Source organism: Suillus plorans, assembly GCF_016647745.1.
Source record: "Suillus plorans strain S12 chromosome Unknown HD556scaffold_2, whole genome shotgun sequence".
Lineage (NCBI taxonomy): Eukaryota > Fungi > Basidiomycota > Agaricomycetes > Boletales > Suillaceae > Suillus > Suillus plorans.
In genome coordinates this window covers 848,095-874,821 of record NW_024537386.1, presented here as the reverse complement: position 1 = coordinate 874,821, position 26,727 = coordinate 848,095, and the positions used below count along the sequence as shown (strand labels likewise).

At 48.0% G+C, this 26,727-nt stretch overlaps 10 protein-coding genes across 10 annotated transcripts; 4 read left to right on the top strand and 6 right to left on the bottom strand.

The window, feature by feature from the left end:
* Positions 1-145: 145 nt before the first annotated feature.
* On the bottom strand, positions 146-3,184 carry HD556DRAFT_1224685 (uncharacterized protein; the record flags this gene model as incomplete). The annotated part of the gene is made up of 22 exons (XM_041296967.1): positions 146-247; positions 297-536; positions 587-620; positions 671-804; positions 855-924; positions 979-1,005; positions 1,054-1,083; positions 1,138-1,169; positions 1,216-1,299; positions 1,349-1,412; positions 1,464-1,489; positions 1,600-1,804; positions 1,889-2,000; positions 2,055-2,091; positions 2,141-2,165; positions 2,222-2,294; positions 2,342-2,404; positions 2,458-2,492; positions 2,543-2,696; positions 2,763-2,850; positions 2,904-3,049; positions 3,100-3,184. The coding sequence occupies 22 exons, from the start codon at positions 3,182-3,184 to the stop codon at positions 146-148; spliced, it is 1,866 nt and encodes a 621-aa protein (XP_041167059.1).
* Positions 3,185-3,226: 42 nt separating this feature from the next.
* Positions 3,227-4,127, top strand: HD556DRAFT_1322878 (actin-related protein 2/3 complex subunit 3). Its single transcript, XM_041301394.1, has 4 exons — positions 3,227-3,340; positions 3,405-3,504; positions 3,562-3,849; positions 3,903-4,127. The coding sequence occupies exons 1-4, from the start codon at positions 3,335-3,337 to the stop codon at positions 4,049-4,051; spliced, it is 543 nt and encodes a 180-aa protein (XP_041167058.1). The 5' UTR covers positions 3,227-3,334; the 3' UTR covers positions 4,052-4,127.
* On the bottom strand, positions 4,118-5,594 carry HD556DRAFT_1224339 (Nin one binding Zn-ribbon like-domain-containing protein; the record flags this gene model as incomplete). Its single annotated transcript, XM_041296951.1, has 4 exons — positions 4,118-4,604; positions 4,654-5,109; positions 5,193-5,322; positions 5,375-5,594. The coding sequence occupies 4 exons, from the start codon at positions 5,592-5,594 to the stop codon at positions 4,118-4,120; spliced, it is 1,293 nt and encodes a 430-aa protein (XP_041167057.1).
* Positions 5,595-5,670: 76 nt separating this feature from the next.
* On the top strand, positions 5,671-7,265 carry HD556DRAFT_324886 (3-isopropylmalate dehydrogenase). Its single transcript, XM_041310279.1, has 4 exons — positions 5,671-5,913; positions 5,971-6,147; positions 6,198-6,729; positions 6,784-7,265. The coding sequence occupies exons 1-4, from the start codon at positions 5,871-5,873 to the stop codon at positions 7,160-7,162; spliced, it is 1,131 nt and encodes a 376-aa protein (XP_041167056.1). The 5' UTR covers positions 5,671-5,870; the 3' UTR covers positions 7,163-7,265.
* A 1-nt stretch (position 7,266) lies between these two features.
* HD556DRAFT_324830 (Vps5 C terminal like-domain-containing protein) lies at positions 7,267-9,562 on the bottom strand. Its single transcript, XM_041310278.1, has 4 exons — positions 9,150-9,562; positions 8,656-9,097; positions 8,246-8,601; positions 7,267-8,189 (listed from the first exon to the last, which is right to left on the bottom strand). Exons 1-4 carry the CDS (start codon positions 9,492-9,494, stop codon positions 7,368-7,370), a joined length of 1,965 nt encoding a protein of 654 aa, XP_041167055.1. The 5' UTR covers positions 9,495-9,562; the 3' UTR covers positions 7,267-7,367.
* A 1-nt stretch (position 9,563) lies between these two features.
* HD556DRAFT_324597 (GTP cyclohydrolase II-domain-containing protein) lies at positions 9,564-11,516 on the bottom strand. The gene has a single exon (XM_041310276.1). It carries the CDS (start codon positions 11,143-11,145, stop codon positions 9,793-9,795), a length of 1,353 nt encoding a protein of 450 aa, XP_041167054.1. The 5' UTR covers positions 11,146-11,516; the 3' UTR covers positions 9,564-9,792.
* Positions 11,517-13,028: 1,512 nt separating this feature from the next.
* On the top strand, positions 13,029-15,580 carry HD556DRAFT_324600 (uncharacterized protein). Its single transcript, XM_041310277.1, has 6 exons — positions 13,029-13,298; positions 13,348-13,844; positions 13,897-13,943; positions 13,994-14,188; positions 14,238-15,040; positions 15,092-15,580. Exons 1-6 carry the CDS (start codon positions 13,255-13,257, stop codon positions 15,252-15,254), a joined length of 1,749 nt encoding a protein of 582 aa, XP_041167053.1. The 5' UTR covers positions 13,029-13,254; the 3' UTR covers positions 15,255-15,580.
* On the top strand, positions 15,460-17,006 carry HD556DRAFT_1436526 (uncharacterized protein; the record flags this gene model as incomplete). Its single annotated transcript, XM_041305583.1, has 10 exons — positions 15,460-15,671; positions 15,731-15,791; positions 15,843-15,932; positions 15,989-16,063; positions 16,118-16,171; positions 16,222-16,264; positions 16,320-16,346; positions 16,408-16,550; positions 16,600-16,800; positions 16,854-17,006. 10 exons carry the CDS (start codon positions 15,460-15,462, stop codon positions 17,004-17,006), a joined length of 1,059 nt encoding a protein of 352 aa, XP_041167052.1.
* Positions 17,007-17,177: 171 nt separating this feature from the next.
* HD556DRAFT_1303012 (uncharacterized protein) lies at positions 17,178-17,840 on the bottom strand (the record flags this gene model as incomplete). The annotated part of the gene is made up of 4 exons (XM_041299573.1): positions 17,178-17,342; positions 17,399-17,521; positions 17,568-17,651; positions 17,727-17,840. 4 exons carry the CDS (start codon positions 17,838-17,840, stop codon positions 17,178-17,180), a joined length of 486 nt encoding a protein of 161 aa, XP_041167051.1.
* Positions 17,841-22,829: 4,989 nt separating this feature from the next.
* Positions 22,830-25,257, bottom strand: HD556DRAFT_1303011 (uncharacterized protein; the record flags this gene model as incomplete). The annotated part of the gene is made up of 14 exons (XM_041299572.1): positions 22,830-22,884; positions 22,938-23,311; positions 23,359-23,408; positions 23,464-23,599; positions 23,647-23,696; positions 23,744-23,845; positions 23,904-23,924; positions 23,972-24,038; positions 24,088-24,144; positions 24,337-24,433; positions 24,477-24,889; positions 25,011-25,049; positions 25,099-25,159; positions 25,217-25,257. 14 exons carry the CDS (start codon positions 25,255-25,257, stop codon positions 22,830-22,832), a joined length of 1,563 nt encoding a protein of 520 aa, XP_041167050.1.
* Positions 25,258-26,727: the final 1,470 nt, after the last annotated feature.

The window sequence follows — 26,727 nt, the reverse complement described above, 5'->3', positions numbered from 1 at the left end:
AATCAGCAGTGTTCATATATGATTGTTTACAACATTCAGTATCTCCACCAGCAAAAGAGAGAAAAAAACATAAGAGCCAAGGAGTTAACTCTAGTTCCATCGAATCATCCACCCGTCTTGTCCACGTCCGAAGGCAAATGGTGCATTAGTGTAAGTGTGAGGTGTGTAAGCGGTCCACTTTTGTCGTCAGTACCTCCAACCTTGCCTGAATTTCTTTAATCTCCTTTACAATGGTAGCTTCCGTTGACTATGGAGACGTCAGTGAACAACGTAGAAGAAAGCTGGAAAAAACTTACTTGTTCCGTATTGGGGAACCTCTTGACAAGCTCGTCGAAAGGGATCTTGCTGATCTCCAAGCCTTTATCTGCATCTGGCCCCTCGACTACGGGATCCAGAAGATCGGGGTTTTCAGTGTCCACCTCGTCGCCTTGCCCCAGCCAGCTAGTCATCCACGATTTTTTCACAATTGATGTCTCAAAGAGCGCAATGAAAGTCAACGGAACAAAGAAAATTATGCCCATAATGTCCCGATTGAGCTGCAAAGAGGTCAGGGGTACAGATCGCAAACTGAAGGTTCATGCCTCACTTTTGCATATAGCTGGGGTCGCAGGCCAAATATTCTCAAAAAGAAGTTAATGACTGCGAAGGGCCACAAAAATAGAAACCTTACTCAAAAGGCGCTACGAAGAAAACCTCTACTAGGTTAAATGGTGCAGGATAGACATAAGAATCAGGGGCGCGGATCATGGCAACAGTTTTTCCTGCAAAAAATGCCATATACTCTGCTTCAGCGTCCTCGACGACCTAATCATTCGTTAAGCCCATGAAACCTCACAGAAAGACGAAATACTGACATCAGCATACGCTGAGGAGAACAAAGAGATGAGGACATTGAGCAGGATAATCGCTGTTGTAACATTCCAGCTGAAATAGAACTTGTCGATAGCAAGCACGGAGATTCATCAAACGGGCACTGACAGATAGTATAACGTAAGTCCAACAGGGCTGCAAACGTGGTTCAGAGACTTCCAAAACATGGATATTAGACTTTACCTGCCCGAGAACTTGTCGTAGTTGGGAGACCTAAGAAAGTTCATCAGGTGCTCAAATTAAAAATAAATAAATATCCAATCTGACTGAAGTAAGCCTTGAACAAGGACATTGACGAGCTGACCGAAATTAGACAGCTTTGAGGAGGAGAAAGGTCGGACATACAAGTGATGGACCTTCGCTTGAACCGTCAGCAACATCTAGAGCATATAGACCTTGCAAAAATCCAATCCCGAGCACCGATAACAGCTGCACAAGGTGAAGGAACGGGGAGACCATATACCGAAAGGAAACGAACCGCGAAGAAGATGCCCGACTCTTGTAGCATACGAGACACGCATATTTGCATCGTTCCAACATACCTGCGAAACCATCAGCATCTTTTATACGAGTACGACACAATATATGCTTACTGGTGACCATCAAAGATTGTAATGAGCTCTGAAGCGAAAAGCCGTGAGTCAATGGAACATCAAGAGATGTGTGGAGCTCAACTGATCCTGAAATAATTAGTTAGATATTTTACCTCATGGTCGTTCGAGGATTGACTAACCATATGAACGGGGCAACGAAACTCAAGACTTGAAAGCTCCTTAAGCGTAGAGTGTTGGAATGATCCTCGGTGGTGCAAAGACCGGCAATGCGAAGCAAACATGCAGCCAGCAATAAGGAATCCGTTATGAAGGCGACGACATTCCAAAATCCAAAGGCACGGTAGGTTGCATATTTAAATAGTTTGTAAAACTGGGATGACCTGTAAGACATTGCAGCGAATTGAGAGGCAGGAAAGTTACCCTGAGTATGTCTGGAACATAACTCAGCCAACCGTGCGAACAACAGCGGGATGCCCTCACCTTCAAGTGAGAATGCCAGCCCCATGGTATAGAGTACAATTTCCCAGACATCAAGCACCGTATGGTTGGGGTCAAGTAGGTCCAGTGGTTCACGGACTTCGAATTGATTATGAAATGGCTAGGCGCTCCTTGATGAGATGAATCTCTTACCGGCTTGAGAGTACACAGCGAGAAATAAAAACCAAATCTGTGCAATCATATCAAGCTAATGGTTCTTCATCCAATATATGACGCACCACAATGCGAAGGAAATTCTGATACCTGCGCCCAAGTTAGAGTGAGCTAAGATGCAGCTGAAGTAACTCATCAACTCATACCGAGGAACGGAAATGCGTGAAGGGTTCATGTGACCCCAAAACCCGGCTTGCCGCGATTCGTGGTAAGATACATCTGTCGGTGCTTGAGTATGGAGGATAAAAGACCACTCATTGTCTCACACTGAATATCGTCCTGATCTGTTAGTGTCTGGACAAGCTCTCCGTCCCATAAAGCCCTGACAACTAGGGCAACAATCAGCTTACCCGACTCATAGGTTACGTCGAGAACAACTCACCATTCTGCGCTTCGGTAGAAGACAAAAATATAGTGCTACATAGCAGCATGTAAGAGAATTGCATGTATCCTTACGAAATACTAACCAGTGGGTGTCAATGGCAATTTCGAGAGCACTCGAGGCCTCGCTGATATCACCATCAGGCTCACGATGCCTATACCGAGTAGACATGAGAGATTTAATCTTCTCAGATGGATTCTGATGAACAATGCGACGAGCCAGGACTTCACATGCCACAGCTGCCAAAGCGAGTGTTCATGAGGGGTCGTCTTCAACCAAGTAATGATGACACAAGTTCTACTTACCTCTTCCTGTGTTTTCGCCAAAATCTGCAGGGTTGAGATATGCCTCTCTCTTGAAATCAGCGTGAGCACGAAGCAAACAGTATGGGAGCTTTTAGCACAATGAGCAAGTCGAACATTTTAGCACGATTGTAAGTTGTTCACCGCTTCGCCAAGATCACCTGCTGCGTCTAAGAAAGCAGATATAACGTCGGGAGTGATAACCCTGCTTGTTGGATCATTGATGCTCTTGTAATCAACTTCTACTGGAAGCAGCTTCGTTACTAGTGCCCTGAGACGCTTCACGAGTTCTATTATAACAGTTGGGAAATGAAATGAATACAAGAATGGGCAAACATACTCGTTAATGTATCCGGAGAGGGTTTCATCGACCGCGATGAGACAAGAGAGGCTTGTTCATTATCAGTTTCATCACTTTGGTACATGGTTTCTGAAGTTGCTGGTTTTGGAGGTCGAACAACGTTGAACATCAAGCACACAATAGCGAGTGTAAAAATAATTCAGATTGAAAAGGAAATGCCCCGTTAACGTTTAATTTGGTGGCTGTGTACCCCCACTTCTCACCGCTGCGCGCTATGCCTGTGAGCGAGTCCTCTAGAGAAGTTTCGAAGAGCAATGCTAACGACGAACAACAAAACTTTATAGGCATACCACTCTGCTTTCAACGAGTTCCCTGATGCAATGCAAGCTGGCAATATGTCCATCTTGCCGATAAGAACCAAAATTCGTGGTCCTGCGCCCCTTGGTGCGTCTTCTGGAATCTACAATCGCCCCGCCATCATTCTGACTGTCGCGCATGTAGCCGATCCAGAGCAAGGAGATATCATAGATGAGACCCTTGACCTTTTTCGCGCCAATTCGCTCTTCCGCAACTTTGAGATCAAAGGGCCTGCGGACCGACTGTTGATCATCCTGATTCTCTATATCTCTGATTGCTTGGCGAAGATTGGTTCTGCTCGTACAGTGCCAACGCAGATTGAGGCATCGAAGATGTTGAATACATTATCAGTAGACAGTTTCGCCATCCCAGGCGATGCTGGATTCCCTCTTAACGCCCATTATGCCCCACCTCAGAGCAGAGCAGACGCGGGTACGTTCGGTTGGATTGTTTTGCCTGAGTGGATAATGGATATATCATCACAGAGTATCTGCGGACATACTTGACACAGGTCCGCCAGGAACTGGCAATTCGTCTGGTGGAACGCCTGTATGCCGATGGGACGGGCAAGCCGAGCAAGTGGTGGATGGCATTCCAGAAAAGAAGGTTCATGAACCGCAGCCTGGGCTCGTAAATCAGAGCAGTTGTACATTCCGTTCCGATTACATGGGTACTGTACTTTTCAGCAATGGCATCTATATCACTTCCATTTCTTCCTTTCATTGGGGTTTTTCCTTCCATACCCTATTTGCGGCATGTCTCCGGTAGTATGTGAAGACCGCCCTTGTTCTCCAGTCCCAGCACTTAATATCCCTGGCATCCAATCAGGATCTGACCAGCCACCAACACTGACACCACCCTCGCCACCCTTGTCAACCAGGCCCTTGATCATTCGCCGCTCCTCCCGGTCTCGTTTACCGTCTGTACGCTTTTTAGCGCGCATGTAATCTAGTTGGTCCTCGCGTAATATTAGACCTTCTCCAGGGCCTGTCTTGGCCGACCCGGGCTTGGGTGCAGGGATTGAATATTTCGTTCCCCTTACTTTATACTGGAAGTTTTTCTTCAGATGGACTTGCATTGCAGGAGCATCGGGTGATGCATCAGGGGACGCAACAGTGACCGACGCTCGCATTAGTGTGGGGTTACCGCAAGACGGGCAAAACTGTTTTGAGTTGTCTTTGCAGATCCTAGTTGTGGTATAAGAACAGGGTACCAATCAGTGGACCCGGTACTCACTTAAAGCAAGCGTGACACCGAAGAACCCAGCTCTTCACTTTCTGTATCCGCTTGCCTTCAGTCCCAACCAATGTCAGACCCATCTGCAGCAAGACGTTCTGAACTGCAAAATCTCCAGTCATGCAACCTGCTGGTACGAATTCGTCCTCCTGCTTTCGTCCCCGTCCTTTCTTATTAGCATCACTGCTAGAAGGCAATAGCTGCAGCGCTTGGGATTTGTGTAATGCGACGTTTTGAGGTGTAACCCATTCGCCCTCGCCATCATCCTCATCGGAGGGGTCCTCATATAGCGGTTGATCGGATGGTCGAGCCTCATCACCTGAGGGATGGTGCATGTCTTCCGCTATATCTTCGCCGCCTTCTCGGAGAATTTCGATATCTAGCGGCTCCCTCTCTTCACCTTTGTCATCCTCACTATGGATATCCTCCGATGGATCCGAATGGGAAGCTGGAGAACTTTGGACGTTATCGTCAATTTCATTGGTAACACTCTACTGGCTAGATGTTAGATCGGAGCTGTGGTACCAGACTCATCAAACCTTGCCTCTTTGGGGTCCTTCTCAGATGATGCCTGCTCGCGTACATGAAGCGAGTGGGTCAACGCCAAGACGCAGATATCTGCATGAGATAAGACAGCATAATCTCCGGTCTTCTTCGCAAATTGTACCACTGGAGAGTAGTAGGCGTGTAAGAAACCAACAAAACAGGGACATGCGCTGACCATGAGAAAGGGATGCAGCATCAGGGTTGCGTACATCCACTTGGACACCTGCAGATAGACCCAATCGTTCAAAGTGTTCCCGGGCGCGTTTATCCTTGAGCTCATCCAGAACTTGAGGTACAGTGAGGTAGATCTCTGCCAGACCCCTCAGTGGTGAAAGCGAAAGCAGTGGACCGGCATCTAAAACCAAGTTTTTACAGCGAGGCTTTGATTCTGCCATCGATGTGAAGTTTTGAGGAAGTTCTTAGTTAGCACTACTGCTAACATGACGAGGATAAACGTGGGAAAGATATTCATGATCTTCAAAAGGTCAGGCGATCGATTATCGGCCGATGGTAAATAATATTATCTGCGGACAGCTGACTCTTCAGGCAGGTTATAACAACATGTTTCTGAACGCAATTAATATCGACCATCTTCCGCTTTTCCGTCTTGCAAATGGCTCCCAAGTCGTCAGTCCCTCGATCCTCACCTATACTCACTGGCACTGACTTCTATGTGCAGGTACCGCATCGTCGTTCTGCCAGGGGATGGCATTGGTATGTCAATTCCTTTGATCTAATCAGGCAAGATGTGAAGCTTAAACGGTGTTACAGGACCAGATGTTATCGCACAAGCAACGCGAGTGCTAGAGCTCGTCAGCGAGACATCTACATCGGTCAAGCTCGTCCTCGAATCTCATGACTTTGGTGGATGTGCCATTGACAAGTATGGCGAATCCCTGCCCGCATCCACCCTGGCAGCGTGCCAGCAGGCAGATGCCATTCTTCTGGGTAAAAAAATCCTGTTCAACTTTACGACCATCAAACTGACTAGAATCCAGGCTCTGTGGGTGGCCCCAAGTGGGGCCCCGAGGCAAAAGTCCGCCCTGAGCAAGGTCTTCTTGGCATCCGCAAAGCTCTGGGTTTATATGCAAATGTTCGCCCAGCGAACTTTGCGTCCGACGCCTTGCTTTCATACACCCCTCTGAAGCCCGAGATCGCCAGGGGTGTCGACATGATCGTCATCCGTGAGCTGATCGGTGGTCTATACTTCGGTCCTCGTCAGGAACAAGGCGATGGCGACTCCGCATATGACACCATGGTATACAGCGTTGCCGAAGTCGAAAGAATTACTAGGGTTGCAGCACAAATTGCTCTTGCTGCCAACCCACCCCTCCCCATCCACTCTATCGACAAGGCAAACGTGCTTGCAAGTTCGAGGTTGTGGAGAAGGGTTGTCACCGAGACACTTGCAAAGGAATACCCCCAGTTGACTGTTGACCACTATCTCGTTGACTCCGCTGCGATGATCATCGTGGCTAACCCCAAAAAGTTGAACGGTGTAATCTTGACTGAGAACATGTTCGGTGACATGTAAGTCTCATTCAGTTGGTTAACTAGTGACGATATTCATCAATTTGATTTCAGCTTGTCAGATGAGACGAGTGTTATCCCTGGATCTCTGGGATTGCTGCCATCGGCATCCCTTGCTGGTGCACCTGCACTGGTTTCAGACCCCTCTTTCAAGCCTACTTCAGGCATATACGAGCCTATTCACGGCTCTGCCCCCGACATCGCTGGCATGGGCATTGCTAATCCAATCGGCACCATTCTCAGCGCAGCCATGCTCCTGCGGTACTCCCTTGGTCTCGAGAAAGAGGCCCAGGCTGTTGAGACTGCCGTTCGCAAGGTGTTGGATGAGCCGAGTGCTGGTGGATATGGCATCAGAACAGCTGATTTGCAAGGGAAAGCAACAACTGTCGAGGTCGGCGACAAGGTCGTCGAGGTGCTCAAGTCCCTGCTGTAGATAAATCGACGAGAGTATACGACTATGGCAGAATCAATGGAAGTGTACATGTATTCTACTACTGAAATCAACAAATTGATCCGATCGAGTATCTGTGCTCTCGAATTTGAAGATCAGCATTCCAGTTTGACAAACAAATAGCAATCCATTGAGCAGTACTAATCGACAAATGTGTGAAAGCATGGTCCGTCCTCTGTCATAATGGCTAGAACATATTAGCAAGCTTGGTCGCTGCAACCCGCGCATCCAAGCGTGGGCGTGATGGGTGTACCCGCATTGATTGTGACATGTTCGTTGGGGCGAACATTCCCAGAGGGTCCACTGCCTGTTGCGCGCTTGCAGAGCGAACATGAGCGTTAGTGGCCAATGGGGATTGTGCGAAACCCGCAAGAGGATGGGTGGCAGAGGATGGAACAGGAGAATGAATGGCTCCCCCAAGGGGGCCTTGGGGCAATGGCGAAAAGGCGGAAGCAGCTACCGGAGGGCCCAACGGTGATGGTGATGAGGCGTTAACATACATCGACTGGGTCCCGTCCACAAAGCGGCCACCCAGAGGCGGGCCAGTTTCCCGTGGTTGCGGGGGTGCAGGCGAGTGTGCGAAGGAGTTCCGTTGAGGTGTCGAGGGTCCCGCACCAGGTGATTGAGGAGGAAGTGGGTTATGTCTGAATGAGGATTGAGTGGGTGAAGGAGCGGCTGGCGGCATCCGGTTTGGGGGCTTCGCGACAGGAGGCGTAGCCCTAATACGCGTGGGTGGTATATCGTCTTCCAGAGGTAAGATAACAGATGGCTTGGGGATGCCATTCGGGTTTGGAAGTGCTACCTTCTGGTTGGCGTTATTAACATCTGTGCGAAGCGCCTCCAATTCTCGGAGTAACTGCCTCTCGTACATGAGCGACGAACGAGCGTGCTCGATCAAAGCAGCGGTGATATCGTCCGCAACAGTACGCTTGTGTGTATCCATTGCACGATGAAGATTTTGGGATATGTTGTTAGCTCGTTGAGCAAGCACTTGCTCATATTTATTGGCCTATTATAGAGATAAGCGCTCTCACACGGAGAAAATATTAAGCAGATTGCACTTACCTCCTCTATGTCCTCCAGAGCTTCATCCACCCGCTCAGGCCTAATGTTAGAACTCCCCTTCAACCGCTCTATATTCCTCCGCTTAGATATCGTCGACTTTACCGCAGCCTGATACTCTTCCAGTACACCGGCTCGTTGTAACAATGCTTCCTTTGCAGAACGAGCGTTTAGACCTTGATACCCAAGGGTGTCCCCGATGACGACACATTCACTAATCGCCTGCGCTTGATCCAGATCCGTGAGAGTATGCCATGCTCTTCCGAGCTTCTGCAGCGCATGTCCAAGAGGAGGATGTGACTCCGTAGTAGCAACATTAATGAGTTTATTGCCCATCTCCGCATGCGCAGTAGCCAGAGCTACAACTCAGGTCAACAAATGGCAAGCCTGATAATCACCTTCAAGCCACTCACATTTACGTGTGATCGCAAGTTTGTCGATGGCTTTAGCAGCATCGAAAAATTGCGTTTCAAGCTTCGTCAATTCAAATCGTGCACGTTGCAGTACCTCATCTTCGTCAGGTACGCCTCGGCGTATTAGGCCAAACCCTGAGCCCGTTTTACGCCGAGGCCGTGGCGTCGGCTGATAACCGAAATCACTCTCGATAAACGAGCGCAGTTCCTCGTCATGGATCACAATTGGATCCTCGCATATCCGCGTCAACCACCTCTGCAGCATTATGCGCACAAGACGATCATCTTCCTCATCTGTAGGCGCCGATGTTTGGGCAAGAGGTAGTGCAGGTATAATAGTATGAGGACAATTGTTGATCAGCGCTTCGTAGAACTGCTGAAACTCGAGGTATGAGCGGGACACATTGCGGTATGTGGTTCCTGTAAAATTAGACAGTGTTGTCTGCGAGCGCAAGTCTGATTACCATATGGATGATAAAGTGCAGCTAGCTTACCTGGGCATCAAGCTTGAAGAGTATATCCCGCCTATTCCTGTCCATTCCAGTTATCCGCACACGTAGATATGGTTCCATCTTCTCATATTTTGTACCGTTTGAGCCTACTGTCGTCTGCGGAGAGACAAGGCCAGGTTCAGGCTGGCCATAAATTTTGGGTTCTCTACCGTACAACCCATCTGTCTCTGTTTTTTGGACACTCACTGGTGATGGTAAAGACGGGGAAGCGCGACGTAAATGGGGTATTGGAGAATTCCGCTCGTGGGGAGTCGTTGGCCATGGTGGTGACGTGTCGGTGTTTCCATTAGCAAAAATGGAACTAGTAGAGCTAAGAGGGTCAAACATGACAACACCGTATAGTGTTTAGAAGGACAGTAATAGAGAAAGTGATGATGTGTGCACGATGGCCGCAATTTCGCCAACGCCTCAATTTGATGTGATAATAGATCACATAAGCAACTATTATGAGACACTTCCTCGAATTCTGACTGTAAATCTACCGGTAAAATTAATGAGTACACTCTATCTAAGGACGACCAAGAAATACACAGGGTAAATAGATGATAAGAATAGTCATGTTAAAGTCAAACCCCCTGCATATTATCTTCATATTATCTGTGCGAAGGAGCGACATGGAGTTGCGTCATGACTCGGCTTGCCCGCCTGCCAAATAAAGCGGCAACATATGCCCCATGCGGAGAATCTTGGTGCGGAGGTACTTGTCCAAGTCCTCCCCTCTGACTGCCTCTCCGCCGATCATGGTCACACCTGCAGTTTTACCCAGGTCAGCCTCTCCCGCGTCCGCTTGTGAGTGAGAGCGATGTCTCCAGCTTCTAGGCACCATCTGCACCCGCTCTACTACCCTCAGGCCCTCTTTCTCAAGAGCTTGAACTTTGTCAGGGTTATTTGTCAATAGCCGAACACCCTCGCCAAGCTCTGAACCAAGCCCAAGGTCACGCAAAATGGCGACCGCGATTTCGTACCCACGTTCATCGGCCTGATGCCCGAGCATCAAATTGGCTGTGACCGTGTCATGGCCCAAATCCTGCAAATTATAGGCGCGTATTTTGGACAGAAGGCCGATTCCACGACCTTCCTGCTTCAAATAAATTACAGCACCCCGGCCGGGAATCGTCCTTGAATTAGGTGATGCGTTGCTCGGAAGAGATATCGGTTCGGAAATGAGACGAATAGCTTCGTCAAGCTGTTCGCCACAGTCACAGCGCATGCTGCCCACTGTTTCACCAGTGAAACACTCGGAATGAATACGAACAAGGGGAGACGGGATGGAGGCTGTGGGGGATGGTTGATGCAATGAAGGACGAGAGGGGTGTTGGGATGTAGCAGATAGTTTTCCTACGTATGCCCCGCGTATGATGCGGTCCATGTCTGTTTCGTCATCATTCCAAACAGCGTCTAAAGAACTGCTGCGGATTGGCGGTGCTAGAACAGAACTATCGTCCGAGTATTGTGCTGAGTCTACGACAATGGCAAGGTGCTCCTTGTTGTCACGATTATTGTGGTAAAGGTGTAAGAAGACTGGACCATATGGCGTGGGTATACGGGTACGAGCCATGCATTTAACTTCTATAGAGGATATGGGTGATGGTCCAGCCAACGAAATGACCTGAGAGGCTATAGCTGGTTGCAGAGAAATGGTGGGCTGCAAGCGCAGTCTTCGAGGGCCTTGCTTGCTCACATATGACATACGCTTGCGCTCCTGAGGCTTGTTTGTATTCTCTGAAGCCCGCTTGCCTCGAGCTACGGCATCGGCTTGTGCACCGGGAAAGAAATCATGATGATAATGATTTCGGGTGGTGTGGGTGCCTGCAGACGCTGCTACTGCAAGCAATAATGGGTCTAAAGCAGCATCCCTTCTAGAGAATTTTTGTACGCCTTGCCATCGTGGGCTGGTGAGAACGTCTAGGAGAGCTGTGTCAGACTCTGCTAATAATGGGGAAGAGATGTTCGGATAAAACGATTCTGTTAAGGCCATTTGAATGGAGCTGAATTCAGCACAGGCGTTGGTGGGGCACGAGTGGGAGCGAACGCCGGACTACGCGCATCTGATAATGTCTTGCTTATAAGTTTGATGCAGTGTGATCAATAATAGGTGACGCTGTGACTCCGATCTATATATGTGACCACATCACTCACCGCGTGAGCTGCGGTGAGAAATCCAACATTTACGTACTGACCCTGCATCGTGACAGTACTCGCGTTGCCTGATTCTGTGACATCTCCGAGTGTCAAAACATGTAGAAGGCAGGTAAGCATACACGCTATTGTCATCTTTGGGTTGTTTTTTTCACGATCGTGGGCAGTTGCTTACTGTGTTACACCCAGACACTTCAAATTCGGGTTTGTCATTGTCGATTAAATAGGCTTAGAGCTGTGATTTGCTAGTCTCAGACTCCATGTCCAGCGGGTTTTGGGCGCTGATATCGAGTAAGCCCTAGACTTGATTCGAATTAGACCAGAAGGGCATTCGCCGACTCGCATCCGGTGTCTTGCTGATGGCGCCATGATCTTTTAATCGGGTCGTCGTCGGTCGATGCTCAGCACTTATTCCAATTTTCCGAATAGGTCGTTGGTCATGGGTATTTGAAAATTCCCGGATACGTACGTATTGTATCGTATCATCAACGTTTGATATCAGAATGTGATCTTCAGCAACCTCCACGCTCATGCCGTGGCCTACGTAGGAAAAAGTTGATGTATGCCAGTTGGCAACCGACAAGGTTGACGAGAAGCGATGAGTTTGAAATTTGACAGGCCCGGGTGCCAGGTTACGATCATGATACCATCTTCTTCTCTTGCTCAAACTATCATGATGTGTTCAAGCTTCGAGTTTTAATCATGAACTTTTATTGCTCACTGCTCGCCATTACTGTCATGGCTTTGAAATTGTTGTAGCAGTATTAAAATGCCACATTTTTACTCTCTCGAAGCTCCTTGCATGGACAACAAGTACAGCATTCTTTCGACATGGATCGTCGTGGATCAGACGATAAGACTCCAGAATGTATGTGCAGTAATTGGAGACTTCTAGATGTCATTAACCTGATTTTGTCACGCAGCGCGTCTTCTGCAATCACCTTGTTGCACCAAATCAATTATTTTCAGAAGGTGGACACATCGTGATTCCACGTCTCGCGCTGCTACTGAATGATCAGAATTTTTGTCAAGTGGATCCATCGACGAGGCTCATTTATCAGCACGACTGGAGAACCCAAGGCAGGCGAGAAGCTCGTGTTCCGCGCAGCATATGGCAAGCTCAGGAAGGATCGTAAACTGACGCGAAGTTGCTCGCTCTCTCGTCAATCCAGATCACGACAATCATATTTCAGTGCAAGGTCGTTACGAACCAAGTAACCGCTGCCCTGGTTTTGGTAAGGATGGAATGGAATTGCAGAATGCGCAGGCGTCGCACCACCACCATGCCTTCTGCTTCCCTTCTCTGCTGTTTGATGCGATTCTTGAACTGGTGATATGCGTATGACAGAATTCAGCCAGCTTCGAATTATCAGCCGCGAACGGTGGTGGTTGTAAAGGTCCATCATATTCAAATTGTACGCCAACAAGTGATACTTTGTTGTAGGGTGGCTACCTGGTATCTGTGCATGTTCATCGTTGCGATCACTCCGAGTCATAGGGAGTACTTTTTGGAATCAATTTTTTCTTTCGTACTGTGCAACACCTGGTAGTAAAATAAAAGGATTCGCCTGCAGACGACCGCATGGTATATTCGGACCGTCGTGTCCGATGATAGAAGTAGTCTGTGATCAAACGCGTTGCAGCCTCGCTGCTTTCCAAAGTATGACTCCGACGACTGTACAAAGAACCTGCTAATGTACAAAAGGGCTGGACTACTTGCCACTTGCTGCACTTGCATTCTATTCGCGTTCGTGACAAGCTCACCGGATCATCGTAAGCTAATAACGCTAGAGAGGAATCCACGGATCAAACAAAACGTTAAACCCTGACCTAAGTCAATTTCGACTGAAAATCTCCGGGCCTACAAATTGAGAAGTAACTCGGAAGAAATTTCCCCCTCAATTCTCTTTTCCTCTATCACACAAGCGATTATATCGGCTGCAGCTGGATGTCATCTCCTGAAGCACTTGTCGGGGCTTATCCCGACGTTAGGCAAGCCTTTGTTAGCTCTCCTCCTATTTGCTTCTAACGCACTCAACAGCAATCCAAACCAAGATGGCAGGCTGCACTCCAAGATCGTCGAAATTCTTTCATCCACCACTAATGGCTGTCTCGAAGAGCTGGGTTACCACCCAAACATAATGGACAAGCTAAAACAATCCACGCAACTCGTCCGATCACTCCAAGAGGACAACGGAAAACTCTATCAAGACAACTGCCGACTCGCAGTAGCCATTCAGATACTCGAAGAGCGCATCGCACACCGATCGGCTAATCCGAGCACTCAGATACAACAATTCTCAATGATGCAAGAGAGGATACGTACTCTTGAGAGCGATCGTCTTGCTCTCGCTCGGAAAAACCAAGACATCCTTCTCAGTGTCAATAAAGGCACCTCACACGAACATCTCGTCCAAGAACTCGACCGTATGAGGGTATATGCTAGTCGCATTTGCAGAGACATGCAAATGCTCAAGGACAAATGCGCTATGGCTACACAAAGTGGCGAGTCTTCTTCAGGTGTATTATTTCGCTCAAGTCGGACATTTCCTATTCTCTGTACTCTAGCATTTCTGATTGCGCACTACAGATTCCGTCCCTCAAATCGCCCAGCCCAGAGTCCCTACCCCTAGCGATGTTGGTACTTTCTATTTAATCTCACAAAGTACGAATAACAGTATCGTTAGGTTCATCAGCGACGCGTATCTGCCGAAGGTGCTCCCCGACTCCACCCTTCTCGTTTACCGCAGCAACAATTTCAGCAACAAGCACAACCCTCACGACAAATGCGACCGCAGGTTCAGCACACCCTGCCACCTCATCAGCTGCAACATGCCCATCAAGCACACGCTCAAAGGAGGGTTTCTGATGGTGTTCAAAATGTACGCCTATTCCCACTGCTTTTAGACTTTGAAGTAATCCTCGTATCAGCCTTATCCACCTCAGCAACCCCTTCCTACGTCGCAGAGATGGCAGCACTCACCACCGGCACCAGCACCTCCAATGTTTAGAGCCAGGTCGCCCACAGAATTTGCACACATGCCTTCTACTTCAGCCCCGGTTAATCCCAATCGCCCTCAGCAACCGCATTTTACCCATCCGCATACGCTTACGTCGCAAACTGTCTATCGAAATGGAACTGCATCGGCGCCACTCGTGCCTTTCAATTTACACCCCAAGTTGCACACTGTGACATCACGTCCTATTCTATTTGTAGATATGACCGGGGAAGACGAAAGGGTGACGGAGCAAGCTGGAGGTAGCCTGGCTGATCAGCCTAGCGGTCTAAAACGCACAAATTCTGCCATGGATGGTTCAGTAGTGCAGGATATCGAGTCGATCAAGAGACAAAGGACCACAGAGCCCACTCACTCGCCTGAAGATACGATCGTCGATCCTGAGCCCAGACCATCCTCTCCAGACACTGTAATTGGTTTAAATCCAACCTCACCAGTCTCACCCTCGCTTCCTGCACCACTTCAAGAAAAGATGGATGGGGCCTCAACGGGTCAAGTGGGCACCGCAAGCGACGAGGTTTCGATTCCATTCACGCCTTCAGATACTGCAGTTGGTTCCAACCCAACTTCACCAAGCTCCATCACGCCGTCGCCCGCTCAAGAACAGACGCCTGGCCCACCGAGTGGGGATAATTTGCGATCCGTTGAAGCATGTGTCTACATGATCTACGAGCCAGATGCTGAAGTAGTCGATGGATATTTCTGTGGCAGATGCCTGTAAGTCAACCCTCGTTCTGCGTGTCCTCAATCCTGATTTGTCTCTCCCAGTGATCGCTATGACAACGATATGATACCCGAACAACCGGATGTGTTAGTGAACCCAAAGTTTGAAGACCTCTTTATGCATTGTACGCAAGAACACCCCACGATCTGGGAGGACCTCCGTCATAGGAGAGACCTCGAGCCACTAGCACCACCACCATCCTCGTGACTCCCCTTCCTTCATACCTTATGTTTCTACACTAGTACGTCTTGCGCATATTATTATCTTATGACCACTAGAATTGTGATAATTTTACGCTATGCACATCACGAAATGTCAGCCATATTATGAATACATCTCAGTCTTGATTCTAATTCTAACCGCCCATGCCACGAGTCAGTTGTACAGTTCGTCATCTCACGCATCGATTGCCATGTTGAACGCGAGCCAACCTACCGTCGACATTGTGACCGATCGGACCACACACGCTCTCGAGGAGCCACCTGGTGCAATACTTGTCGGCGTGTTTATACAGTTTTTCTTCCAGGGTATCATCGTCATAGAAGCTGGGCAGTACTACGAGGTGTGTTATGAAGATTCCTGGGGTCGTAATCTTTTCGTAGCGTTTGTTACTCTGCTTTCTGTGTGAGTGGTTGGCTTGGTGTAACGCGAGTGTTGTGCTTAGTCTCCGGTGTTTGGGAAAGTGCACAGACGGCGTTCGAAGGATACATAGCTTGGAAGGCTAATGTAGACCGTAAGACGCTGGTACGTCGATGTATCATCATGCTGATCTCTGGTCTGACTTCTTGGGATTAGTTGATGATTCCGCGAGCATGGTTCGCACTTTTCCTGAACGGTTTCATCAGTGGAACGAACAAGCTCTTCCTCCTCCGACGCTGCTGGCGGGTATGCATTCCAAGTACCAGCTCTAGCGCAAACTCTCAAAGGTTTGGTTTTGCTAGGTTACGAAAGGAAGCTGGTGGATAGCCGTCTTGTTCGCGTTCACGATAACCACGTACGGCGCGAATATCTTGATCGTGTGTGGTTTACTTTTTTGCTGTTTGAATCTGACGTTAATCTGGCATGTTCAGGCGGTGGCTTTTTCACGTCTGAGCGTCGTCAATCCAAAGCCTAGCGATGTCATAGTACGTGAAGGCTTGCTTTATTCTGCATGTGTGCCCAACTGCATTTCTAGCTGAGCGTCATTGCATTTTCGTATTGGACAACGGCGGTGCTCGGTAGGTCACGATGAGTGATTCTATGTGCAAGACTACTGATGTTATTTTCTTGAAGTAATCGATGTCATTCTTTCTGTTATCCGTGAGTCTTTTTCAGGCTTTCAACTTCACCAAGATCTTACTTGATTGATGTGATCCAACAGTCGCTTATTTCTTATGGAAAAACAAGACCGGCGTGCACCATCTCGACAGAGCACTCCTACGGTTCTGCGCTGTCGCCACAGAATCTGCAGTCTGGCCATCCCTCTGCATTGCCGTTTGCGCAGGACTGTTCTTCTCGCATAACGTGGGTGCAACTCCAAGTTGCTCACACCAACAAATCTGACGATACCCAGAAAAACGCCAACCGTCTAGTTTTCGTATTCCTGCTTCAAACAGGCAAGCTCTACACCTTGTCGATCCTCCGCACGTTAAACGCAAAAGTCAAGCTACGAGAAAGAATGAAATCAGACGACTTTGCGCGAGGCTCGTTAGGAAACTGGTCTTGGCGACAAGCTGACTCGGGACTGGACCGGGAGATGTCCATGTCTGCAGCGGTGAGTGAGCTGCGATTTAGAGTGTGCATGTGTGGATGAATGTCTGCGTTAAGCACGAGCGGTCTTCGTTCCGGGCGGCAACGAGTGGACGCCTGTCGTCGATCTCGATTGGGCCGTCGGAAAGGAATGTTATGGATAGTCGGATTCAGCACCTTCAGTCCCCGATGCCGATTCACTCGTACTTGACCGACTTTCATTCGACTTAATGACGCGCAGGTCTCGACGCGTGAGGTTTATGATTAGCTTACATATTGATACGAAGATAAGAAGTAATTCGAGGGGTATACTAGTGGCTATGCATATGATAAGTTAATGTTGACGTTATAGCATGAACGATGAAAACGAAGAGTACAATACTAGATGATATACCAGCCAATTTAGAAGCAGCCGCATAACCGGTCGCTCCCATGCTCTCCAGCGTTGATTTGCGCTGCAGGCGGTTGTTGTGAATTAGGATTCGGTGAAGCAGGACGTGAAGGAACATGGTCTTCATCAGGTATCCAGTCTTTATTTTTGGGAGGAGCACCCGCTGCAACATTGCGCTGTGAATGGATAGATAAATTATCGAATATATTGAAAACAATTCCACCAAACTTACCTCTTTGCCCTGCGCGAGAACATCAACAATAGGCGGCAATGCATGACCCGTCCATAGGTCATGTAGGCGGGCCATGAAGGTCGTAGAAGTAGCAGCGGATGATGGTTCGGTGGTGTGTCGAGACTGAAAAATGTAAGTCGAAGATATGATTATGGCAGTTGACACTCACGTTTTCGCGGGCATTCATACGCAAATGAGTTGTTTCCTGCGCCGTGAACGAGTAGTTGCGAGGCAGTGGAGATGTAGCAGGGAACTGCAAGGAATCGTCAAGTCAACTCTGAAGTAAACAGATAAACGAGACGTACATCCAGGGGATCACGGTGCTGACCATTGCAACGTGTGTTCGTGCGAGAAGGAAGGACTGTGCGGAGATAGCGAAAGAAATCGTGTCGTTGTGTAGTAGGGGAAAGTCCTTGCGGCCGAGGAGCAAAAGATGTGACATGGTTTACGAGGCACAGCACGATGTATTGCGTTAGACTGCAAAAATGACATTAATGGATGCGTAAATGAATGTAGGGATCACATACATTAAGGATATTGGAATTTTTAGGTTCGTTGGTCTGTAAGATAATATGATTATAAGTGGATGAACGAATATATATATGGGCGTGGATGCATACGTTGGGCCAGATAGTGGCAATGATCTTGGGTGGAATGTCGCATATGTGGATGTCCGAGCCAAGGGTTGAGTAAGCCAGCTGGGGTGAGAGGGTGAGGAAGGAGGGACCCCGAACATTGAATGAGGCGAGGAGCTGGCGGGACTCGAAGGCCCATAGCTTGATGGTGTTGTCGAGGCAGGAAGCACTAGCGAGGAGAGCACAATCGAATGAAAGTGCTAAACCATCAATATTGATGGTGTGCCCTTCGAAGGGAGCTCCGACAGTCTTTAGCGTTAATGCGTGTAACTCATAGATGGTCTTGTGTTCCGTGGCCCAGTCCTCAATATTACAATTGAGGTCCAATACGGCCACAATTGTTTTGTCTTTGGTTGTCCAGAACATCGGCACATGGGACACGACGCCCTTATGAGTTTCTTTCCCCACTCTAACATCCACTTTCTGTGTTTCAATATCCCACACCTCAAGCCAGCTTGCCACAAGTGACTTGAATGCAAGCTTCTTCGAGTCTCGCGAGAATCGAACCGTGCCCATCCCGGTCCCGTTATCATTGCTGAATGGGCCAGCTGAGAGTTTGCCAGTGTCCAAGCTCCATATCCGCACTGTGGAATCGGTCGACCTGCACGCCAATAGGGTGTTGTCTGCAGAGATATCAATGCAGTCGATCTGCCCTCTCGAAGGGTCTTCAAATGTTCTAACGATCCCGGTCTTGACATGAGCTCCCCGCAGTTGAAATCTCCACCAGCAATCACAACCCATTGACCATCCCTTGATACCTCCACCGCACTTACTTTCTGCTCACAAACTTCTCGCGCCTCCTCGATCTCCTTACCAGCCCGCAGGTCCCATCGTCGAGCGGTCTTATCCCCTAATCCGCTGATCATTTGCTTGCCATCTGGAAAGTAGCACATGGATGAAACGTAGTAGGGATTGAAAGGTTCATGACGAAAGGTCATGATTGGTGTCAGAATCAATTCGTTTAATGTTGCGCCGGGCTGCGTCGAGCTGGAGGCCATGGTCAATGTCTTCAGAGTATGCCACTTCGAAGGACTGTCGATGAGCTCTCCTTGCGTGTCGTTGGCTTCATCAAAGTTTCTGAAGATGGCCACCTTGTTCGAGCGCTGCTGCACTTCCCTGCTCAAGCTAATTGTCAGTTCAAATCTGGGCTGAGGATTCAGATAGGGCTTATCATCTTACCAAGATAATAGCTGCAACCTGAAAATGATGGGCACATGGCCGTATCTACCGCCTCTTAAATCAGAACCTCTTTCCTGTACAGCATCTCAGCTCTCTGCTTCTCACGTTCTAGCGCTCAATTATACATTTACGTGTTCGAGCGCCCAAACCTACCCAGCCCCAGTTCGAGCTCTGCATGCGTTCTCTCCTACACCCAGAGGTCCTCTGATACCCGAGGGCCGAGCCGCGCGTGCGCGCCTGCTCTCATCGACAGTCAAGTCCTATGAGCCGATTCTTTGGCAGGTGCATCCTGCTACATCTTTGCTACTTATGTTAACTTGAACATGTCGGAGTTCACCGCGCTTGCATCCCCACTTCGTTTTACCGCCTGACTGTCAACTTTCAGTAGGGAAATGTCGAATGGCTTAGGGCGCATCTGAGGACTCCGTCGGAGTAAGTTTGTTGTAAACGCTCCTTTCCGTGTCCATACTGTAGTTGCTAATATCTACACATTCCAGGTTCGCCTACACTGGACCTTAACACACATGCCGATAGCAGCTTTGATATCGCAGCATCTCATGCCTCACGATCCGCCACTGCGCTTCGATATCGAATGGGTCAGCGCTGAGAGCTATGATCTTGTGCTTCCGGTCATGTTAGGTGTTTCATCGCGACTGTAACGCTGCGTTACACTCGCCGGTCTCGTATCAAGATATCCCCCCAGTAATCATATCAATGTTGACGACTACTCAAGTACATCGTTCATTTCCGGCAGGGCAGAACAAGAGAAAATGCGTGAAGAGAGGAGAAAGTCGTGCCAATTCCTCGAAGCTTCGGGTTTGCCCCCCATCAGCGAGCAAAGCGTTGCGGCCAGTGCACATGCACGACACGCATTTCTATGAATTACATTCCTGTATGACACATAAGTTTGCTGTGTAAAGAGCACACCTTGCAGAAATTGCAACAATTGACTGTTGAGACACATAGCATCTGGACAAGATTCTTTGTCGTATATCAAATCTTGTAAGCGGTGGTGATACTAGTGGGGACTGACTTGGCCTGTACATGCAATGTGCACCTCACCTTGCCAATGACCTTGTGTGTTGAGACACGCACGAGCAGTAAATCAAGGGCTATGCTTCCATCTGACAAAACGCGAGGGTCGTAATTACATATGTTAAACAAGGATTGATACATGTATCTACATACATAGTACCAAATTTCTACATCGACCATGTGCCTCTAAGCAGTGCTAACGGTCATTTTTGAGCGGCCTTGACTCAGATAAGCCTGATCCACCCGCACAAACAGATTTTTCATTTCCGGATTCCTGGGCCACCTGTCCGGACATCAATCCTGAATTTTCGGATAACAGGGATTAGGCCCCACCTATATCCGAGTCCTGTTCCTCTGCCTTGCAATACAATACCAGAAATAGCTGAGTCAAATTTGAAGCCTGCTGGCAATCTGCTGGCGTTGTAAATGGTTTGAAGGGTGGATTTCAGGATGAGTAGGGCCGCCGGGTCTGCACGGAATAATATTCAGGATATACTTAAAAGCAAGCCATATTCCTACATTCAGATTTATTTCTGAGATTCCATATCACATCTCACAAATAATGCGTCTCTCCTTCCGAGTCGTCCTCGCCGTTGCTGCTGCTTTGGCAGTGCCTATGGCTGTCTGTGCTGAAGCCTGACAGTGAATGCCAATACGCTGGCGGCCTTTGCACCACAAATAAGGACTGCTGCCCTGGCAATGCATGCATGCCAAACGAAGCCGACCCATATGTAAGTATGAGTGATTTGATGGACTCACCGGCGTGGTAGGACCATCTCAATGCGTGTGAGATCGGATAGACTACTTATATACAGTGACTCGTGTTTCTGCTTCCCCATTGGTGCAGTGTGGTTGATTGCCGTACAACATTTAAGTAGTTTGTTGCGCTAGGCGACGTGCTTACTCCACAAACTTCCGTCAGCAATTTGCTGGCATGGCAAATGTTATCTGTTATATTAGTAGTTCTGCGCAGAATAGTGTTAAGGATATAAACGCACCCCGTCTTCCTACCAATTTATTTCCGAGACTCCATATCACATCTCATAAATAATGCATCTCTCCTTCCGAGTTGTCCTCGCCGTTGTTGCTGCTTTGACAGTGTCTATGACTGTCAGTGCTGACACTGACACTAAATGCCATTCAAAGGGCGGCCTTTGCAACTCAAAGGCAGATTGCTGTCATGGCTATGAATGCATACCAGTACTGGACCCGGATTTTGATGAGGTGAGTATGAGTAGTTCCATACAGAATTTGTTGACTCACCGGCGTGGTAGCCTTACTACGTATATATGTGTGAGAAATGAGCTACCGTGAGTCATGTTTCTGCTTTCTCATTGGTGCCGTGTGATTAATGGCACCAACATGTAAGTAGTTCGTTGCGGAGATGCTTGTTTCTGAACAAATTTTGCTGCTGCTCGAGCAATGAAGATTTTAGGATAGAGAAACATCTCCAACCTTGAATGTATAACTTGTGACTGAATTATTTATGCCGCATTGTTTTCTCCTCGTCGTAAACCCAACGAATCCGTGCAGAGGCCAAGCACGGCTTTCTGGAGCGTCAGTCCTTGACAGCCGTTGAATGGGTTCGAAGGACAAGGTTATGGGAAGCAGACAAGTCCCAACGTGCTGTGTCGGACTGTTATAATGGCATTGAATAGAGCGGTGTGGGTGAATAGTTGGCCACATACATTGAGTAAATCAGCGAGGCGAGGATTCTTAGCTGCACTTGTCTGAAAGAGAATGTTAGCACGAACAGATAACTATATGCACGTGGGTGTATACATTAGACTGTACTTCTTGTGCAGGCAAGACAATTGGGAGGATGTCGGGTGGAATGTCCCATATGTAAATTTCGGTGTCTTCCCACTTCGTTAAAGCTAGTTGGTGTGAATTGGGTGAGGGGGTCGAATGAGGGGAGGAGCTGATGAGACTCGAAAGCACATAGCTTGATGATGTTGTCCCAAGAAGCGCTAGCGAGATGAGCACAATCGAATGAAAGTGTTAGACCAGAGATGTTGTCGGTTTACCCTTCGAAGGGAGCTCCGACAGTCTCTAACGTCGATGCATCAAACTCATAGATCGTCTTGGCTCTAGACCGGAGTTTGTGGTGACCATAGCCCAACTCGACGTCATCCTCGAAGTTAAAAGCGGCAGCCGCGACGATGGTCTTGTCCTCGACATGGGCACACGTGATATTGCCCAGCTAGTACATTTAGCTATGATGAGATCCAATTTCTGGGCTCGGACATCCCACACTTCAAAACCAATGACCGTTTGCACCTGACTTGACTGCGAGCTTCCTCGAGTCTTGCGAGAATTGAACCGCGTCCGCTGGCAAGCGATTTTGAACGAGTTTGCCAGAGTCCAATTCCCATATCCGTGTTGTGAAATCGGTCGATCCACTCGCTAGTAATATGTGGGTTGAAAATGGTTGATACGGAATGCGCGCTCGTATCACTGCTCTCCACCGACTTTTTATTGAAGTGCAAATTCCACACACAGGTGACGTTCATTGTAAGATCAGGAGACAAACCGTCCAGTACTTCACATAATCATGATGTGTCTCGTAAACCTATGGCACCTCAAAGACGGAGGGCGAATTTACTCAAGTAGCCACAAGTCACGGTAATCGCTTGCCTAAAGATAGAGATCATTTAATCGATAAGCATAGAGAACAATGATGGACTCACCACCATGTCGTGTCATATCCGCTGCGCAGGCTGATGTATGACCACAATAGCGTCAAGACTGCGCTGCATTTCAAAAACTTCTTAACAGCCTTGATTCGCCTTGCCCATACCCATTTCTCGGCGCCGACTGCTATATAATGATCCCAATTCGGTCTACGAAGTAACCACCACCAAACCGTCGCAGGCCAAGGAAACGGATAAAATACTTTGTCTGTACCGTTCGTACGCGCCCAAGATTGACAGTGTACGTGGACCGAGTGAGAGAGCTGTTCTTGCAGCTTGGCGTTATATGTATCTGTGGGAGTGGCTTTGATAGTGAAAGATGAGGCAGATCCGGTAAGGACCGGCTCTATGAGTTGAAGGATGTATGCAACCTTCCGACAAACTTAGTAAAAAGATCCAAAAATCAAGGTGTACCTACTTGCACTTCTGTAATGAACAACGCCGATATTCGCGTTCCAGTATTTGGTCCTGTGATTATTACCTCAGGCGACAGTTGATGACAGTATGCCCTCTCTGAACTCACCATTGATCAAGTAAAAGTTTGGTGTGTCTGGAATCGCAGTCCCGATGTATGCGGTAGGGCCACCATGCGCATCATAATAGCCTTGGACAGTGGCTCCATTCCAGCCACGAACGTGCATCGGGTACCGCTCCTGTTTCTGCAGTTGGTATGCAATGGAATGTTGGATCATGTATAGCAACTCACGCCAATGAATCCGGTCGCGTATACAATGACATCAAATGGCAACATTTCACCTAAACTGATGTGAGGAAAGTGATCATATCATTGACGGCCCACACACCAGTTTTCGTGATGATGCCATTCTCCACTATCTCGGCGATTCCGTCAAAGTTCAGTGTCACGTTAGAACGATAGAGACTTTCCAGGAAACCACTGTCCGCGACTGCATGGAATGAAATAAGAAAGGGAATATTGTGCAAGTTTGACTACTGCCGACGAACCAGTCCGCTTGCAGCCTGGAGCTGTGGAACATGTGAGCACAAACAAGATTCCCTGATCAAACACGTACGGTGATCAGGTATCATATGAGAATGATATTTATCTGGTGTGTTATCAAGAATGTACTTCGCCATCGCCTAAGTGGAAGCGTTAGATCAAACACCCAGTCTCGCAACCCCGACTCACGTCACGTTGTTTCTGGAGAGCTTTATCACCCATGGGTAAGTGAAGGGGAGCAACGAACTGTAAGAAATGTCAACAAGCTAAAATTCTGTGATGCAGGAGGCCCGACCCAGAACATGATCCAAGCTCGATGCAGTCGCATCACCAGAGGATGTTAGCAAAAATCCATTTCGCAGCGTCCGAGTACGGAACATGTGGCTTGGATGTTTTATTTAGTTGTCGAGTCATTGAACGTAGTATGAAGGCTCTTACTCGAGTGAGGAGCCAGGTCGGGGTGCGGATGAAGTTCACTACTTCAACAGATGGATCTGCAGATATGGATGGTACGAATTGTGCTCTTGTCATATGTCTAAACCACCACATAATGAATGCGCAGAAGTTGTATAACTCACCCGGAAGAGGCATTTCCAATCACCGCAACACGCTTATTCTGCAAATTCATCGAGCCTGGCCACTGTGCAGAGTGAAATGAAGTCCCCTGAAACTTCCGAACTCCAGGGATCTCGTATGGCAGATTTGGGACCTCCAAAATACCAAGGGCGGATATTACAACATGGGCCACACTCGTCGTCTTCTTGCCTGAAAAGATATCTTCCGCGATGACGGTGTACTGTTGTTTGGCATCATCCCACTCCGCAGATAGCACCCTCGTGTTGAATTTGATGTGCGGATACAGATTATGTTTCTTTGAGAGCTCAATCCAGTAGGCTTGAATCTCCGGTTGAAGGCCATGAGACTTGTTCCAGTATGGGTAAAGGTCTGTGGATAAGCTGTACCAATGGATGTCAATATCCGACGAGCATCCCTAAAAAAATCTTCAGGGTGAGCGATGTGTTACAGTTTCAGTCGTTGATAATATGTACAGGATATGTATTGGCCTGTGGAAAGAATGTCAAGAGAATGTTTGGTACATGACAAAAACGTACCCGCCACACTCCACCGACTTCAGACCCTTTCTCAAATATCTATCAAAATACTCAGCGAGCATACCACTCATTGCATGGATGCACCCACTGTGAAATCGTGAAATTTGAGTTTGGTTTTGAGAGCAATAGCTTGGGTCAACCCGGCAACACTGCGCGCGGTCCAAATGTTCAGTTCATGTAGAATCAAATCAAAAAGCGATACTTACCCGGCGCCAATGATAGCGACTCTCCGCTGTATCTCACCCATAGTAAAAAATGATTATTCTCAAGACTGTGAATCCTCCTTTAATACTCTCTCACTTGGTACGTTAGGCGATAGCGAATGAGGTCATATGCCCTGTCAGGCCTTATCGCGTGAAACCCAGGAAGTTCCTTATCCTAACTATAACTGTGAGATATCTCGGTGGTAACGGTTTGCTGGTGTATTATAACTAACCTTGCATTTCGGTTACGGGATGGGCCGGGGAGGCCTCTCAGCCATCCAGACATGCCGCTTGTCATCCGGCCACCTGAGTTGATGTTTTACAAGCTATCCAACAGTCAAGTCGAAGATGAGTACTAGTGGCCGGGCTTGCCCAGCGTCCTTACACAAGGCAGTTCATCATATGAGTCCATGTACTTCGAGGGTAAGATTCCAGTATCATTTGAGCAATGTTGCATAACATAGAAAGGTTTGTTTTGTTGTAGTGCCCCACCTGGCCCGCTGACGACCACATCTATGAGATGATGGAAACCCGTTGGCCCATTCAATTGCCTGGTGCCAGAACAGTGGAAGCCACTGTGGAAGTCGTACTGGAATCCGAAGCCCTTCGAAGACATCAAGTTGTAGTTATCGATGCATTAATGATGTGCATTTTTAGGCGACTTTAAAACGTTAAATTACGACGCGACATGCAACAAAAGCAATCGGAGTACTGCAGTAAGCTTCATCAACAAAAGAACAGTTCGCGTGTATGGCTGGTTACTGCCTTTTATGGCTTACAAACCCTGGTAGATGGTTGTATGAGATTGTAGCACATATGCAAGTAGTAACAGACACGTGTAAGATGTAAAACTTGTACCGGAAGGGTACGAAGCTTGTAAAGTAACTAACAGAAGTGTGGAGGTATGCATGAGATCGTAGCATGTATGCAAGCCATAGCAGATATGGGCGAAATGTAAAGCTTGTACACGAAATGTGCGAAGCTTGTACAGTGATTAACAGAAGTGCAGAAGTATGCATCATCAAGATTGCATGTATATGTCATGCACATGTATATATACTAGCTATAGGTCTTATATACATATGGTGATTGGTCTCATCCATATGCATGCATCATGTACCGATCCAAGATGTGCCGCAGTTTGACCACGAATTCGGCCGACAGCAACTTGACACGTACGTTATAATTTTTGCCAAGTCATTTACCTCATAGGACCCCGAACTCGAAGCTTGAGCTTGAAGTTCCGACTTCGAGATCCGTCCGTCTCTAAGACTTTTCTCACATAAGTGCCACCCACACGGTGGGCCACACCGTTACCTCTTTCCCGCCGCGAGTGTTATGTTCTAGCTAATAATGTTCCCTCACCAGCTGTCGTCGCCCTCGTAAGTCCTTTTATGTTTTTCTTTTAATATCAATAGTAGTACTACTCAGAGACTCTTCCTTGCATTGCGCTGCTTACCACGCCCTACTGTGACAGCTTACGCCCTGCCGCTGCCACCTCTTACATTTTGTCG

Coding starts and splice junctions, on each gene's coding strand:
- HD556DRAFT_1322878 (XM_041301394.1), top strand. Junction 3,505..3,561: donor TCGTGGTCCTGCGCCCCTTG/GTGCGTCTTCTG, acceptor TCGCGCATGTAG/CCGATCCAGAGCAAGGAGAT. Junction 3,850..3,902: donor TCAGAGCAGAGCAGACGCGG/GTACGTTCGGTT, acceptor ATATCATCACAG/AGTATCTGCGGACATACTTG.
- HD556DRAFT_324886 (XM_041310279.1), top strand. CDS start 5,871: ATGTGCAGGTACCGCATCGTCGTTCTGCCAGGGGATGGCATTG. Junction 5,914..5,970: donor TCTGCCAGGGGATGGCATTG/GTATGTCAATTC, acceptor ACGGTGTTACAG/GACCAGATGTTATCGCACAA. Junction 6,148..6,197: donor GGCAGATGCCATTCTTCTGG/GTAAAAAAATCC, acceptor ACTAGAATCCAG/GCTCTGTGGGTGGCCCCAAG.
- HD556DRAFT_324830 (XM_041310278.1), bottom strand. CDS start 9,494: ATGTTTGACCCTCTTAGCTCTACTAGTTCCATTTTTGCTAATGGAAAC. Junction 8,602..8,655: donor ACTTGCGATCACACGTAAAT/GTGAGTGGCTTG, acceptor CCTGAGTTGTAG/CTCTGGCTACTGCGCATGCG. Junction 8,190..8,245: donor CTCTGGAGGACATAGAGGAG/GTAAGTGCAATC, acceptor TCTCTATAATAG/GCCAATAAATATGAGCAAGT.
- HD556DRAFT_324597 (XM_041310276.1), bottom strand. CDS start 11,145: ATGGCCTTAACAGAATCGTTTTATCCGAACATCTCTTCCCCATTATTA.
- HD556DRAFT_324600 (XM_041310277.1), top strand. CDS start 13,255: ATGTCATCTCCTGAAGCACTTGTCGGGGCTTATCCCGACGTTAG. Junction 13,299..13,347: donor GGGGCTTATCCCGACGTTAG/GCAAGCCTTTGT, acceptor CGCACTCAACAG/CAATCCAAACCAAGATGGCA. Junction 13,845..13,896: donor AGGTGTATTATTTCGCTCAA/GTCGGACATTTC, acceptor TGCGCACTACAG/ATTCCGTCCCTCAAATCGCC.